Genomic DNA, 17,589 nt, shown 5'->3' with positions numbered 1-17,589 from the left:
CGATCCAGGGTCCGTGGGAAGAACTCCCCCTTCTCCAGCTCCTCGCCTCAGAGGAGACCTTGAGGACGCTCTTTCGGCAGTGAGCTGGCGGTTGCTGAAACCTGCATCCCTCGAGGGGGAGCTGCCCGCATCCCCCTCCAGTGGCCTGAAGGTCTGCGGAGGAGGCAGAGGCAGGCGTCTTTGGTACGTTTCCTGGTTTTTCTTGGCTTTGCCAGTGCAGTGAGCCCAGGTTTGGGTCCATCTCCACGTCTTTCCATTTCTGACTTTCAGCGTGAAGGGAGAGTACTCAACAATGCGGCCATTCATGAGCTGAGACTGCCCTGAACTGAGGTTCTTTGTGATTCGGTGCTAAATCGGAATATCCAGCAAATAACATGGAAACAGTGAAGTGTGGGGAAACTAATGGTTTATAACGTTTAGCAAGGACTGCCAGTTTGCTTTGATGGTTAAGCAACCTCGGAAGGTTGCTTGCTTCCTTAATTATTCTTGGTAAGAAACAGCCTTAAGCTAAGATTTTGTAAGTGTAGAGGAGGTGGGGTGGAGCAGGTGATGTCCAGCTCTGGAGGCCGGAAAGATACTGGTTTTAAGTTTGGGTGGAAATTTTTATTTCACAGTACAGCAAGATCATGAGGTTTAAATGCAGCCTTGTAAATCGTCATTACCCTTGGTGAGTCAAAGAAAAAAAAAGCCATTTCAGACAAATGTTCAAGTCATTAATTTACCACATCTGTTGTTACCAAGTATTCTCACCCGATTCCTTTCCCCTCTTAGTTATTTAACTCTTCCTTAGGTGATAAGGACGGAGAAGAGATAAAAGGGGAATTAGACCATTGGAAAGAGCGCTGGACTAGCGGCCTGGTCTCTGGTTCCAGCTTTGCCGTATAGTAGTTGTGTGATCCTGAGTAAAAACCCTCGACTTCTTTAAACCTCAGCTGACTTAAAGGTATAGTAGTGGTACTTCACTGGAGAGTTTTGAGGAGTAAAGAAGATAATGACTTGGAGGGTGCAGTGATAACACTGCTCTGAAACTATTGATACTGCTCCTGTTACCTTGAGGTGTTTCCTGGTTAGGGAAATACGGTTGGCTGAATTAGGGTATTTACATGTCATTTCAGCTACACTGTAACTCATTTACTGTTCCATTTGCCACATAAGTGCGTGTTCTTTGTAGAGGCATGTGCCACTCACGGGGAAGGTGAGAAATGAGGGACTCAGTGCTTGCCTTCCAGTTGCTCAGGGCCTGGTTGGGGTTGTGATTGGCATTTGCCGGATGGTGAATATATCATTATAGACCCCAGTGAGTGGGGTAAGACAGCTGTCTTATCACAGTTTAGAGGGGAGATTAGTTTAGTCTGGGCGTGATGGAGGTGAAGTGTGCTCAGATTTTTGAGGCAGAGGGGAACTGTATGAATAAGGTCTAATATTAATAATAATTTATATTATTTATAATAATATATAATATCATTATTATAAATAATATAAATAATAATAATAATAATTACCATTATTTACTCCAGGAACAATGAAGAGACCTGTTTAACCACTCTGGAGGGCTTTTGTTGACTGGAGATAAGATTGAATGAGCGGGATGGGGCTAGGTTGTATAGTTGTTAATGTTTGGTTGCTGAGTTGAGACTAGATTCTGTGAGAGATTTTGGATGAGGCTAGAATTTTTAATTTTCAGGGCCTTGTAAATCTTTCTTTGCCCCAGTAGGGAACACCCATCATCTTTTCCTCTCACATACATCAACTGATAGGGACACATGTAGCGAATCCAGACACCTTTAAAGTTCCCATCATATAATGAAATTGGTATTCCAGGAAGACAGGTCTGCTAAAGAAATTAGACACTGTTAGAGCCCAGGTATAGAAGTCCTGGAGAACAAACAGGGTTATAGTAAGGTTTAAATGAATTAATAGACGTGAGGAATGCCTGGTACGTGAGCACCAGTTAAGGTCTTTGTCTTGTTACTGCTATTAATTCATACAGTTGTGAGGGTGCAGAGTACTGGGCTAAGGTGGTAGTGGAAAAGCAGCATAGATCCGTTAAGAGCATTCAAGGTTGAGTAAGAAGGACCTGACAAGAGTTAGGGAATGAAAGAGGGAGACGTATTAAAAGAGGATCCTGAGGTTTTAATCCTGGGAAATGAGGAGAAAAGTCGCGGCATGCAGGGAATTTGGGAAGTAGGTTGAGGGCTGGAGTGATGGTGATAATAGTTAAACGCTGAAGGAAAATTTACTATGTGCTGGAGACAGTTTGAAATTTTTTACCTAAATTAACTTATTGAATTTCTGTACCATTTTTGAGGTGGGTATCATGAGAGACAGTGGTTTAAAGCAAGGACCCTGGAACTGACTGCCTGGACTCGAACCTGGGCTTCACTATTTACTAACCGTGTAACCTTTAGGTAGTCACTTAATTTCTCTGTGCCAGTTTGCTCATCTGTAAAATGGGGGTGATGGCCTCACAGGGATATTGTGAAGATTAAAGGAGTTAATATATGAAAAATGCTTAGAACAGTGTCTGGCATATTGTAAGTGTTGTGTGTGTGTTAGCTGTTACAGTCTGAGTATTATGTGTGTTAGCTGTTATTGTTAGTTATCCTCTTTATTCCAATTAGTATCTCCATTTTATTGATGAAGAAGCTGAGGCACAGAGATGTCATAGAGCTTGTAAAAGGTGGACCCAATATTAAGTATGCTGCATGTAAGGGACAGATGGCCTTAGTAGAGATAGTCTGTAGAACAAGGCTATCCAGTAGAAATATAACGTGAGCCACATAATGCAATTTAAATTTTTCCAGAGGTCATAGTAAAAAAAAAAGTAAAAGGAACAGGTTGAAATAAATTTTAGTATTTATTTAACCCAGTATAGCTAAAGTACTGTCATCTCAATATAAAAATGAGTTTAATACTATCATAATCAATATAAAATTATTAAAAGATATACATAAGTATATATTTTAACTTAGCACACGTCTCACTTCAGACTAACCACATTTTATTTATTTTTAATTAACAACTTTATTGTAGTATAATTGCTTTAAATGTTGTGTTTCTGCTGTATAACAGTAAATCAGCTGTATGTATACATATATCCCCATGTCCCCTCCCTCTTGCGTCTCCCTCCCACCCTCCCTATCCCACCCCTCTAGGTGGTCACAAAGCACCGAGCTGATCTCCTTGTGCTATGCAGCTGCTTCCCACTAGCTATCTATTTTACATTTACTAACCACATTTTAAAAACTCAGTCGGGACCTGTGGACAGCACAACTATAGGGATTGAGTTAGGTTAAGGTCGAAAATAAAGATTTGATGGTTAAATTCGAGTTAGAGAATATACTAGAGAGAAGGGAGGTGTCTCCATGTACCTACAAGAATAGTAAAGAAAATCAAGAATGAGCATGCCCCTTTAGCCTCCTCTTATCTCAGTCTGACGAAGCATTAGGTGTAATGAGTATCATTTAACATCTGATTGAACCTTTCTCTATTGGGACCGGTTTTCATCTGCCTTCCATAAAGCATTTCAAACTGTGTGTTAGCTGGCCCTCAGTTCAGACCCAGGTGTCACTCCCTATTTTGTAGACTCATGTTGGGCCAAATCCCTAGCTTGGACCTGCTTTACAGTGGAGCTGGACCCTACTACCCACAGAGTAGTCTGTGATGTAGCATTGCCGTTCGGAAGCACACACGACAATCTCGTTCTGGTTTGCCGTTCCATTCCCCTCTCTCCTCCATGCCCCCAATTCCCATAGCTCCATATCTCCAGCACCAACTCTCTTTCTTTCTTTCTTTCTTTTTTTTTTGCGGTACGCGGGCCTCTCACTGTTGTGGCCTCTCCCGTTGCGGAGCACAGGCTCCGGACACGCAGGCTCAGCGGCCATGGATCACGAGCCTAGCCACTCCGCGGCATGTGGGATCTTCCCGGACTGGGGCACGAACCCGTGTCCCCTGCATAGGCAGGCGGACTCTCAACCACTGCGCCACCAGGGAAGCCCCAACTCTCTTTCTATACCTTGCATCCTCAGGGTTTTACACAAGCCTTTCCTTCTGCCCTGATGCCTGTTGACCTTTATCACTTGTGGAAATCTTAAGAGCCTCGGGCTCCTGTACTGAAACTGTGGCCTCCTGTGTCCACACACTGTTGCACATAGGCTGAATTCTTTGTGCACCTCTGTGTTATGTTGCAGTCTGCTATTATCGTGTATCATGTAATCATATTTCGTTATAGAGGTTTTGCGTCTACACGGAGCTTTTCCTTATATAACAGGATGGGGATAAGGGTTAGGGTGCTGAGTAGGCCTCGGTACTTCTGTTATTAAAAGTCTTAGATAACTTACTAGTAACTTAGCACAGCTTAAGTAAGAGCATAAGCTCCATACGTGGTAGAATTAAAATTATAGTTTTGTCACTTACTACCTGTGTGATCTTGGGCATGTTGCCTAACTCCTCTGTGCCTCACTGTCTTCAAATGTAATAATGTGGATAATGAAACACAGCTTGTAGTGGAGCTAATAGGGCATATCTCATAGGGTTATAATGAGGTTTCAGTTATTTAATACATTTAGAGCGCTCTAGTGCTGGCACATGGGCACTGTTTAAGGTGTTCTTATTTATTAAGTCATCGAATACTTGACACCTGCTTTGTGTGTGCCTGTGTTCCAGGTGCTGGGGATGCACTGGTAGAAAGACAGCCAACGGTCCTGCTCTCATGGATATTACATTCTACCTGGGAGAGGGTTAATCGAAAAGCAAATAAATGAATGAGATATTTTTCCTTTTTATCAGTTCTACCTTTTCTGAACAATTTGTCCCTCATACTGTTCGATGCCTTTCATAGAAGGCCAGCAGCCCGTTCTGGATTTGGGGGAAGACTGAGGTGGTCCAAAAATGAAGCGAGCATGGAAATGGAACACACAGCATATGGAAGGCCATATATTCCTCCTTCAGAGCATTGGCCTGGCTGTGTGCAGGGGCAGCTACTGAGTTTCCTTCCCTGGAAGCTAGGGAGATACTGCTGGAAAAGTGGCCTAAAGGAGAAGGAGAACTGGACTTTACCAAGAATGCCCTCCGTGTTGACTGAAAACAAGAACGGGAAGAATGACAGCAGGGTCTGGATCCGCATGGTCCCACCTGGTAGCCACTAGCCACCTGTGGCAACTTAAATTTAGTTAAACTAAGATGAAACATTCCATGTTTCAAGTGCTACATTTCCATAGGAAGCTCGTGGCCACTGTATCGGACTGTGCAGTGTAGAACATTTTCATCATCTCAGAAAGTTATATTGGACAGATCTAGATAGTAACTTTGGGATGGCTGCTGACATTTTTTCCTACTTATGTGTGTATTTCTGTACTAGTGTATTTGTTCTTACTTTCTTCTCCGGGGAAGGAAATTTCGAGAGATGGTAGCAACTTTGGAATCACGGTTTTGGGCAATTCTGTAGTCCTGGCTGCAGCAGGGTACCCAGCTGTCAGTTAGCCTCCCCTTTAGCATAGTGGCTTCTCTAAAGTTGAAATATGAAATAAGCTTCCCCAGCTTGGCTCTATTACATTGACCTTTGAGGAGTAGTTTTCTTCTCCAATGATTTTCAACCAGGTAAAAATTTACTTCCCCCCAGGGGGTGTGTTTGGAAAATATCTGGAGACATTTTTGGTTGTTATATTTGTGTGTGTGTGTGTAGGGGGGGGGTTGCTTCTGACATCTGTTGGGTAGAGGCCAGGGATGCTGCTACAAACCCTGCAGTACACAGGACAGTCCCCACAGCAAAGCATTATCGTTAATGCTGAGGCCCAAAAGTCACTAATGCTGAGGTTGAGAAACCCTGTTCTATTCTTCGCTTTGAGTAAGAAAAAGGGGAAATAAATTAGGTAACTCTGAAATGCAAAACTAGTAATTTAAAATAAAATCCGATACTAGCATTTTCTCCTCCACCAGCTAGGATGTGACCATCTTTTGCTCTGAGATGGATCAATTACTCATAGCATACCAACAACAAAACAATAAAATCCAACCCTGAATTGTTTTGCAAGCGAATTACTAAGTAATTTGTTCAAATGAAGAGACTGGGGTTTTTTTTGGTTTTTTTTTTTTGCTTGTTGTTTTTATTTTGGTATTTACCTAAGTGGTAATTATTTCCGTGAAATATCCTTTCCTAAGGACACAGTTCTCTACCAAGTAAGTTTTAGCTGAGTAAACAGTGGAAAAATTGGACAGTACATATAGAAATCCAGTTAGATGACTGCAGCCATTGTTCTTATTCTTCTCTGTAGTTTCTTTGATGGTTGCATCCCTTCCCTCTGTCTTTATCTCTCATATGTTTAAGTGTTCAGTTCATTGTTTTTTTAGTATATTTACAGTTTTATAACCATCACCAATATCTACTTTTAACATTTTCATCACCCCAAAAAGAAACCCTGTACCCATTAGCAATCATTCCCTATCCTTCCCCTTTCCCTCTCTGTAGCACCTGCCAACCAATAATCTACTTTCTGTCTTTGGATGTCTTTATTCTAGACTCTCCTATAAATGTAATGATATAATATATGGCCTTTAGTGTCTAACTTCTTTAACTTAGAATAATGTTTTCAAGGTTCATCCATGTAGCATGTATCAATACTTCATTCCTTTATATGCTTGAATAATACTATGTTTTATGGATGTATCACATTTTGCTTTTCCTTTCATTAGTTGATGAACATTTGAGTTGTTTCTCCTCTTCAGTTGCTATGAATAAGGCTGCTGTGAACATTCATGTACAGTAAGTCTCCTACATACGAATGAGTTCCGTTCCAAGAGCGCATTTATAAGTCCAATTTGTTCGTAAGTCCAACAAAGTTAGCCTAGGTACTCAACTAACACAGCCGGCTATATGGTACTGTACCGTAATAGGTTTATATACTTTTCACAAAAATAATAAATAAAAAACAAACAAACACAAAAAATAAAACGTTTTTAATCTTACAGTACATACCTTGAAAAGTACAGTACAGTACTGGCTACATCACTGCTGCTTTTATGTTTGCTTCTGGACATCCTGGGCTTGAAATAAAGATACTGTACTACTGTACTCTATACAGTACTGTACAGTAAAGTACACGAAAGCACACCCCCCTGTAGAGGACACATCCCCATCACGTATGTAGGGAAAGCCCCGCTGTCACCGTAGTGGGAAGCAGGGGCCTGTCATAGCGTAAAGGTGTCTTTCTCTCTCTATTGTTTGTCTCCTTCCCTGAAATGTTTTTGATCCGTTTTACTCCCCGTATCTAGGAGGGATCCATCGGCAAATGATGAATGAACAGGTAGTCTCAGGCTCATTTCTGACTTCTAAGAATCTCTTCTGGCTGGACTTCCCAACTGGAGGCCATTCAGGGCCCCTTCCATTAAAAGTATTGACAGTTTAAAATATCCATTAAGTCAATATTTAACTGTTCTTTAATCTTTAAAACAGAATAGTCGGAGAGCCATAATGTATATGCGGAGTGTACGCGTGACAATCGGTGATCGAATAAGCATGCCAGTATCTTGGCTCTGATTCGGGAGATCTGGGGTAGGGCCTGAGATTCACTTTCTGAGAAGCAGCTGGGTCATTGCCAGTGTTGCCGTGCCCCCTGCTTTGTAGCAGCAGGGTTTTAAGTGTAGCCTTTTCAAGTTGTTTTCTTAACCTCCAGGAATGCATGAGCCTCAGTTTTGCTGTTTGTCTTTGGCTTGTTAACGTTAATGTTCAAAAGATTAACTTCAGTTATCAACAACTCAGTGAACTAAAGCTTTCTTCTCACTGTATTCTTTTCAATTTTACCCACATGGTACTCTACCATCTCTCCAGTTTACTCACAGTATGTCTTGGGATATAAAAGACACATCCGTGTTACCATTTCAGGTATTCTCTTTGGAAGAATATACTGTTTGGCAGTCAGTTTAAGATGGGTGGTGGGGTGAGTGATAGATGTTGAAGTCCAGAATTATGCTTCATATTGGGTATATTTTCTGTGCCTTTACAAATTTCACTGAAAATGCAGAGTTCTTCATAAAGTCATCATAAACTCACAGACCATGAAATTCTCTAAGTAGCATCATAGGAGAAGTTAATTTGTCCCATACGGAAGTGGATAAGATAACAAAACAGCCCATGTGGAAGTTAAGGTGGGTCAGAAAGGGACACAGGGCCACTCGTGTGGGTGTTGAGGACAGCAGTTTGTAGAATGTGTAGGAAATGTACACCACACATAATGAGAGGCCACCTGCCGTTAGCTTAGTAACAGGACTGGTAGTCCCAATCGTAGAAAGAGAAGGAATTCTTTTGAAATGAATTGTCCCAGTTCCGCTATTCTTAAGACTTCTGAATGTCAATCATCATTTCATTTGCAGGTTATACAGAGAACACAAATCACGCTTTAAAATAAATGCCTTATATCTAACTTTTACTGAGCACTGACAAGGCACAAGAAAAGAGGTTGGATGTTGTGAAAAACACAAAGAACTATAACTCATAGTGCTTGACCTATTCTCCCAAGGTAGTAAAAATTATATACAAAAAGACACCGTATGAAACGGTCCATAAATAACAGACAAATCCTATGGGCAGTAAATGTTACAGGGACTGCCTTGGGTATATGTACAACAAGCCAAATATTACTATCAACCACCCAGACTCTTAGAAAAGAATAAGCCTGATTTCATTGTTCTGTGAATAGAAACTAGGGCATTGAAGACTCTGAGAACAGGAATGGAGAGTTGGAAGGAAATAACTCACTGATGCACCCACTAATGTCATGTTTTCCTGGCGGGATTATAGGAAGGCTTTGGCTAGAGTGGGTGGAAAAGGAAAAGAGGGGAAGGGGAACTAGAAGATTACGTATGGAAGTGAGCTTTAGATTTTTAGTAAAATTCAGGCATACACCCACCACCTTGCAATTCTAAGAGTTTTAAAAAGTGCTCTTTGATTTATTCTGAAAAACCAGGAGGTAGGAGATTGTGGCAAATCTTTTTTTAAGTTTGTGTTTTAATATGGAAAATATCAAGCATACATAAACAGTAAGCCTCCTTGTACCCAGACTGCCATATTTACTGCCAGAATTTTTTTAAATGTAGGAGGCAGGAAGCCCGGGGGGAGCATACTTTTCTAGTGATTAAAACAATCTCTTATCCTATATTTGCTCTCAACCACAGCCTCAGCATTTTGTAGCTTCTCAGTTTTTATACATTCTACTCAGTTTAAAAAGAAAAGCAGAAGATATTTTATGGTGCCAAAATGAATTAAAACTCATTAAATACATGTTTCTTCTTGCCCCAAAGCAAAGTAACTTGGAAAAAAATCACGGAACAAAATGACGAAGTCAAACAGGTTCTGCAAGTGTAGGCAGCTAATGTGTATAGCACCCTCCTTGTCCCCCTATCCCTGTCCTGTCCCCTTCCAGCAGACCCAGCTCCTGTCTCCTCTCCTCCCAGGCTGCCTGCCTGGGAGCTAAAACTGGATACCTCAGGAAAGAGGGGCCGCTGCTTCCCGGGAGACACAGACGTCTGGGTCAGACACCCCGGGTTTTGTTTAAAATCCTGAAAAATGCAGAGCTGGAAAGTTATGTTTGCTTCATCAGTTTAATTGAAAGGAAATGGTTTGGGAGACCCATAGTAGAATTCTTTGTGATTATTGGAACTATGGATACATCTGCTAATGAGATGGTTAGTGGGGGAGGGGTGCAGCTTTTGTGGTGGGCCTATTAAAAGAATTGTCCAATTGTCCCTTTGGCTCCCGAGGACACCCCCAGGGCAGTGAGTGAGAGTAAGATGCAGATGGGCAGAGATGCTTTCTCCTGTACACTAGGGGAATTGTGCAGGGAGAGGGGGAAAGAGATCCTGAACCTCAGGCACCTTCTCAGGCCAACCAGTTTTAGAAAAGAACACATCTGGAAGTTGAAGATCTGGATAGAAATGGTCCCTTGACAAAGTCCATGTTCATGTACCTATCAGGGTGTTTGTTCCCCATTTTGAAGACCTCTGGGTCAAGGGTGAATCAGTCTATTTCGTGCCTCAACCTGAGCCACGCACGTGGCTGCAGAAAACATGGTCACTGCTCTTGTTTTAGATGTATGACCGTTGCCTCCAGACGGCTTGTTTGGACTGCCCAGGAATCATTCTGGATTTCCCCAGTTACTTTTTCACTTTTCTTTGCACTTGCTGTTCCCTGTCTGGAAGGTGCTTCCCTCAGAGGTCATCAGAGATCTTAAATATCCTCTTTTTGCTGAAGCCTTCTCTGGCCACCCTGTCTAAATATCATACTTTGTATGATATTTCTTCACTTTTTTTGCTTTATTTACTTTTCCCCCCTCTTTGATACTTATTTCTAACTTACATAATTTCCTTCTTTATCTTGGTGTTTTCTTTTCTCGCCTCTATTTTTCCTCTTAGTCCAGTGGTTCTCAAACTTGAACTGGCATCCGAGTCACTTGGAGGCTTTAAAATGCAGATTGTCAGGCCCCACGCCAGAGTTTCTGACTTAGTCTGTTTGGGGCAGGTCCTGATAATTTGCATTTCTGGCAGTTCCCAGGAGATGCCAAAGCTGCTGGTTAGGGACCACACTTTGAGAACCGCTTCCCTGGGAGGGAAGACTAGAGAAGCCCCAGGAGGATGGTGATTTTATTGGTATTGTGCACTTCTGTTTCATCAGCAGCTAGAAGAATGTCAAGCATGTAGTGTGCATTCAGTAGATATCTTTGAGTGAATGATGAATAAAACTGTCTTAAAAAAAATAAGAGCTATACGCAGTATGAAATACAAACACCCTATTAAAAGAATGCTGACACTTACCTATTTTATAAAGGCATAACTTGTTGAAAAGAATCTAAATTATGTTTTTGCTCCATAGGAGGAGAAAATAGAGGCTGTGTGATTCATTTTTTTAATTTTAGAAAACAGCTTTATTGAGATAATTTGCCTACCGTTCAATTTACCCACTTAAAAACGTACAATTTGATAGTTTTGATTATATTTACACAGTTTTGCAACCATCAGCACAGTCAATTTTAGAGCATTTTAATTACCCCAGAAAAGAACCCCATATCCATCAGAAGTCACTCCACATTCCTCTCCCAACATCCCAGCCTGAGGTAACTGCTAATCTGCTTTCTATCTCTTTAGATTTTCCTATTCTGGGTGGTTCATATAAATGGAATTATGCAATATGTGGTCTTTGTGACTGGCATCTTTCACTTAGCATAATGTTTTTTTGTTTGTTTTGTTTTGTTTGTTTTTTTTGCGGTACGCGGGCCTCTCACTGTTGTGGCCTCTCCCGTTGCGGAGCACAGGCTCCGGACGCGCAGGCCCAGCGGCCATGGCTCACGGGCCCAGCCGCTCCGCGGCATGTGGGATCTTCCCGGACGGGGTCACGAACCCGTGTCCCCTGCATCGGCAGGCGGACTCTCAACCACTGCGCCACCAGGGAAGCCCAGTATAATGTTTTTGAGGTTTGTCTGTATTGTAGGTTGTATTAGTACTTCATTCCTTTTTATTACCAAATAATATTCCACTGTATGTATATACCATACAATTAAACAGTTTTGTTTATCTGATTATTAATTGATGGACAGATGGGATGTTTTCACCTTTTGGCTTTTATGAATCATGCTGCTAGAACATATGTGTACAGGTTTTGTGTGGACATGTTTTCATTTCTTGTGAGCATCAATCTAGGAGGGGGAATCATTTGGACATATGATAATTATAATTAATGTTTTGTAGAACTTCTCTTTTCCGGAGTGATTGTACACTCCCATCAGCAAACGTATGAGGATTCTAATTTCTCCATATCCTCACTAGCACTTGTTATTTCCTGTCTTTTTGATTATAGCCATCGAGTGAATGTGCAGTGGTATCTTGTGGTTTTGATTTGCATTTCTTGGATGGCTAATGATGTCGAGCATCTTTTAATGTGCTTATTCACCATTTGTATTGTTTTCTTTGGAGAAACGTCTATTAAGATCCTTTGAGAACTATGTAATTTTATGTCCTTTTTGTTTAAGGAGAAGAAAATTTGAGAGAACAACAATTACCTTCCATTTTTTTCATCATGCATTTCATGATACCTGCAGACATCCCTTCCACACTTCATTCAGGAATCTGCTCAGATGCCACCTTCTCAGAGGTTTTTCCTGATCATCCTGCCTAAAGAGGCACTCATCCCCTATCTCTCTTTCTATTCTTACCCTGTTTTATTTTCAGAGTGCACTTGTCACTCTCTGACTTAATAATTAAGTGTTATTGGTCTGTCTCCTGCCAGTGGAATGAGCTCAGTGAGAGTAGGGACCCTGTTTTGTTCACTTGGTGTACTAGTAGGGCCTCAGGAAACAATGGTTGAACGAAGGAATGAGTGAGAAGACTGGGCTCTGGAGTCTGCCACTTACCAGTTAGGGGAACTGGGGCAAGTTATTTAACTTTTCTCAGGTTTAACACCTTCATCTGGAAAACCACAGTAGTAGGAGTTTGTGCATCCTTGAGGGGCTTTGCAGACTAATTAATTGGTGTTTGTAAAGAACTGAACACCGTGCCAGGTACTCTAAAGAAAGAAAAAGCTGTTAGTTTTCATCTTTTTCCTTTCTTTTGGCATGTTACATAGGGCAGTTACTGTATGTTTGCAAGGAATATACGTTTACCTTTTAAGGGACTCAGGTAAACCAGAATTCTTTCTTTTTTTTCTTTTTTCCAGGGGATGCAGAGGGCCACTAATGTCACCTATCAAGCTCACCACGTCAGCAGGAACAAGAGAGGTCAGGTGGTGGGGACCAGAGGTGGCTTTCGTGGTTGCACGGTTTGGCTAACAGGTATGGTCTGGAGAGACAAGCCAGTCTGTTTCGAAAGCAGTGGTATAGACAGCCTTGAGCCAGGAGTAAGGTTACTTACATTTTGAGCTCTGTTCTTGTATCTGGAGCACCATAATATGTAACTGACAAAGTTGCTTAATAATAACATATTTTCTTTTGGTGATTCCTTTTGTTCTTTACAAAATTGCTGTTAAAGAGGAAAAATCAGAATGCAGCTTAAAACTACTTTCTAGTTGATAACTACCGTACATTCTATAAGATTCTGCATGCAAATAGGACCTGGATTCTGCCTTCAAGATGCTAATAATGTAGACCATATGAAGAGAAAGAATGAGTGGTAAAGAATTTCACACAATCAGTTTCTAATGATTCTTCTTTTGCTTTGGCTTCTGATTGATTCTTGTGTTGATTTTCCCAGAATCTCTCTTTGAGAGGGTAAATTGATCCAGGTTTTGGAGGTGGTTTTAAAAATGATGGATCTTTTTTCACTTCTAGGAGTTTTAAATAAAATTTTGTTGCATCTCGCCAATTTACCCATGCTGGAGGACAGAGGGAATGAAAAGTGCCCACTGAATTGAGAAGGAATCTTGAGACTGAAAAGCAAGGCAGGCAGCTCCGTATAATCAGTGGATCAGTTTATGTTATAGGGTAACTTATTCACAGGGTGGGATCTGGCAAACAGTGATCTGGAAACGTTCACCGCTGCACTCTGCGCTGCTGAGGGGCCCCTGGGACAATTTCATAGTTAACCTAGGGTACGGGGGTACGTGCTTGGAAACAGGAAGTGTATTCCCAAGTCAGGATTTATGAATGAATAGTCTTCTGGACACCAGGAATATATTAGCAAAGGTCTTCATCATTGTTTGGGGACTAACAGAGCATAGCGGCCACCTGGACCTAACGAACATTAATCTGTTAACTACAAAGCCTTGATGACAAAGAAGCACCAAGTTGGCATCAGTTATGCCGACAGCCATACAACCCACTAAAATTTATACCTATCTGTTTTCCAAAGGTGGATGAGGGTCCATTTTCCAATGTCTTTGTCAACATGGATATTACCCATCCTTAAAACTTTTGCTGATTGCCCAAAAAAGAGCATTCCCATTTTCTGTTTTTATAAATTGAAAATTTCAACTGTAGATAGGTCTGTGTGTTTCTGTATGAAAGAAGAGAGCATTTTTGAGTTCTTCCCATCTCCTCATTCTTAAGTCTAGATTGATGTTAAATTGTTATATTTATATTGTCTAGGCTTGTGACACATTCTGTTCCAAATCTTAAATTTCCATAGGTGTTTGTATTTGAGTTCTGTAAGTCAATTGATTCAACCTTATCACCTTCCCATCAGTTCTTTTATTATGGCATGCCCACTCATGAGCTCTTTCTTTGAGTCAAGTTTTTATGGTCTGTATTTTTTTGTTCAGTGGTTTTTATAAGATGGCTTTCCGTTGGATTCTGAATTCCCTGAGTTTTTGTGTTGGAGTAATGTTTTAAGAATTCCAGGACAAAGAAAGTATGAACCAAATATATATTTTACCCAGCCAAGTTGTCATAAGAGGCAGACATTTCTTCTATTAAATGTGGTGACTAATCCAGTTTTTTTTTCTTCTTCTAAGGAGCTTCCCTTTTTTCATCTGCATGCCTGAAGAATTACTTCTTTTCGTATATTTTCTTTCGGAAGTTTTGCTTTTCTCGTTTAGGCCCTTTTCCTTCTGCAATTGATTTTTGTGTGTAGTGTGAGGGGCGGATCCATTTTCTTTTCTTTCCATACGGGTAATCAGTTGTCCCAAGATGAGGGTATCCTTTTTCTCTGATCTGCTGTGCCAGCTGTCATAGATCAGGTTTCCACTTACGTGAGGATTTGTTTCTGGGAGCTCTGATCTATTCCACTGGTATACTTGCCTATTGCTCTATTACTGCCACACTGTCTTAATTACTATATATTTGTAGAGTCTTGAAATCTAGTGGAGTAAATCCTCTTACCTTCTTCATTAGGAATGTCTGGACTGTTTTTTTTTTTTTTTTTGGCTCTTTGTATTGTATAAATTTTGTAATAGGTTTAACTAATTCCACCAAAATCCAGTTGGGATTTGATTTGGGATTACATTGTATCTAAAGGTCAATTTGGGAGGAAATTGATCTTTAGAATATTGGGTACTCCTTTTCTTAAACATGGTATATTCCATTTATTTTAGCACTAATGATGCTTATAAATACTTTTATCAGATTTTTTTGGTACTTGCCTTACAGTGTAGGAGGTAATCAGCTTCATAAATGTGTATTTGTAAAGAAAATATGTTCCCCTGATGTGGGCAATATTCTATATACGTTCATCAGATCAAGGTTGTTAATTATGTTGCCAAATTTATAGCCTTCACTTTTTTTTTTTTGATATTGTTGGAAACGGAAGTCATGATTTCTTTCTTTTTCTTGCAATTCAGTAGCTTAACCAGATCTGTCCAGGTATGGAGTGGTTTGTATGTCATTTTCTTGGGACACTGTTTTTTCTTACATCTTATTTCGGATAAACTTTCTGGTTTTGTATTTTTACATTGATTGGTATATGAGTTTCCCAGGGCCACTGTAACAAATCACTACAAACCGAGTGGCTTCAAACAACAGAAGTTTATTCTCTCACAGTTTGGGAACCTGAAATCAAGGATGGTTCCTTGTGTCAGCTCTGGGGAAGAATCTGTTCCATGCCTCTCTCCCAGCGTCTGGTTCTGCTGGCAATCCTTAGCGTTCCCTGGCTTGTAGAGGTACCACTCCAGTCTCTGCTTTCGCCTTCAGGTGGCCTTGTTATAAAGATTTCAGTCACTGGATTTAGTGCCCACCATAGTCCTGTGTGACCTCATTTTAATTGAACTAATTACATGTACAGAGACCCTGTCTCCAAATAAGGTCCCATTCTGAGGTTCCAGCTGTATGTGAATTTTGGGGAGGACGCTCTTCAACCTAGTACATTTGGTTTCTCTTTGGTGTACCAGTTTTCTTTATCTTAGTTTTGGATGATCTGTCTTGCATTATCTATTAATTTTCTCTGACCACTTTGATATCCTAGCCTTTTTGTCTACATTCACTATAATCATCTCAGTGAAATTTTGTGTCATTAGCTCAGTTTTCAGCAGTGTCTGTTCTTTGTTTCAAATTAAATATATACATAAAATACGTACATGTACACATGTATGTATAAACAGACACTTTAATTGTAGTTTAGGTTATCTGTGTTTTTTTAATTTTTATTTTATATTGGAGTATAGTTGATTAGGTTGTCTTTGTTGTATAAGAAGTTGATGTTTTCAGTTTTTTTCCCCCTGATTCCTAGTGTTCAACTGGTAGTTAAAAACAACAATAACAAAGAACAGAAGAACCTAGTCTCCCCAACATCCATCTCTTTGTCCAGTCATTGTTGCTATGTAACAAATTACCCAAACCCTAGTGATGTGAAACGACCATTTTAACTTGCTCACTGTTTTGTGAGTAAGGAATTCAGGAGTGCTCTGCTGGGCGGTTCCCCCCTGGGTCTTGCTTGGTTGCAGTCATGCTGGCTTGGGCTCCAGTCATCTAAAGCCACAACTGGCTGGGTGTCCGCAATGACTCCCCAGTGGACGCTGCTGGTCAGCTGGGAGCTTAGCTGGCTAAGGCTATCGACAGGAACACCTACTTGTGATTTCGCTAGCACAGTGGTCTCAGAGTATTTGACAGCTGGCTTCTCCCCAATTAGATATCCAAAGAGAAGCTGAATAGCCTTTTCTGACAGTCTTGGAAGTCATGTTCATCATTTTCACTATATTGTTTTGGCTACAGGCGACTCCTAAGTCCAGCCCAGATTCAAGGGCTGAGAAATACTCTGCCTCTGGGTGTGACAGTGGCAGTGTCACATTGTAAACAAGCTTTCAGTCAATCTTTGGAAAATACTACCTGCTGTACTCATGTTAATACACATTTTTAATGTAGAAACCATATAACACTATATTGATCCTCTTAACATATCATCCTTTTTAAAATTGATTTTTCAGTTAGCCTTCTATACTAGCATGTCAAAGTATCAGTACATTAGGTTTCAGTGTTTTATCTCTTGTCTCATAACTATCTTAATTTTTTTTTTGAAATATCTATCTGTGTATTTATATATCTGGCTGCGTTGGGTCTTAGTTGCGGCACGCGGGATCTTCGTTGTGGCATGTGGGATCTTTAGTTGAGGCATGCGAACTCTTAGTTGTGGCATGTGGGATCTAGTTCCCTGACCAGGGATTGAACCTGGGCCCCCTGCATTGGGAGCGCAGAGTTTTAGCCGCTGGACCACCAGGGAAGTACCTGTCTTAGTTGTGAATTCTGATACACTCACCAAGGTGGCAAGTATTAGTGCATAAATGTACTCTTTCCTTTTCCTTTATTCCTCATCGTTTAGTGACTAAACATTGGTAGAGGAAGGTGAAATGAGGATATTCTTTCAAGGTTAATTATATTATAAATTGGATTCCCAGGTGCTTTTATCATGGTTGCCTTTGGGAGGTGTTGATCCTGGGATATAGAGGTAACTTTCTAGTATTTATTTCACTTACTTTTGTCCTTTCTTTTTCTTCCCTCACCAGAAATAATTTGGTCATATAACTTTCTTTTAAAATTGGCATGCAGCTTTAGAATAGTGGTAACAAGAGGACAAAGTGAATATCTACCCAGCCACGTGTAATATTAAAATTGGTTAAGCCTTTGTAGCTCAGTGATTTCTAGGATACCTTTGGGGTTAGACAGAAGTTACTAAAAAGATAAATGC

General features: G+C 40.6%; 1 protein-coding gene across 6 annotated transcripts in view; it reads left to right on the top strand.

The window, feature by feature from the left end:
• The window catches only part of PAPSS1 (3'-phosphoadenosine 5'-phosphosulfate synthase 1), a 109,415-nt gene that overhangs the window by 615 nt on the left and 91,211 nt on the right, over positions 1-17,589 (top strand). The window contains exons 2-7 of one of the 6 annotated variants that reach the window (XM_027103455.1): positions 81-183; positions 271-489; positions 615-667; positions 791-943; positions 4,666-5,598; positions 12,698-12,812. In XM_027103455.1, the coding sequence (XP_026959256.1) occupies positions 5,584-5,598; positions 12,698-12,812 (130 nt within the window). In that variant the 5' untranslated portion in view covers positions 81-183; positions 271-489; positions 615-667; positions 791-943; positions 4,666-5,583. Of the gene's footprint in view, positions 1-80; positions 184-270; positions 490-614; positions 668-771; positions 944-4,665; positions 5,599-12,697; positions 12,813-17,299; positions 17,350-17,589 lie in introns of those variants that run through there. The other 5 variants (XM_027103456.1, XM_027103457.1, XM_027103458.1 and 2 more) reach the window with 5 other exon arrangements.

This window comes from Aethalodelphis obliquidens, unplaced genomic scaffold (assembly GCF_003676395.1).
Source record: "Aethalodelphis obliquidens isolate GAN/ISIS:26980383/991018 unplaced genomic scaffold, ASM367639v1 scaffold6, whole genome shotgun sequence".
Taxonomy (NCBI): domain Eukaryota; kingdom Metazoa; phylum Chordata; class Mammalia; order Artiodactyla; family Delphinidae; genus Aethalodelphis; species Aethalodelphis obliquidens.
The sequence above is the reverse complement of the archived record's forward strand: the minus strand, read 5'-3'. Positions and strand labels throughout refer to the sequence as shown.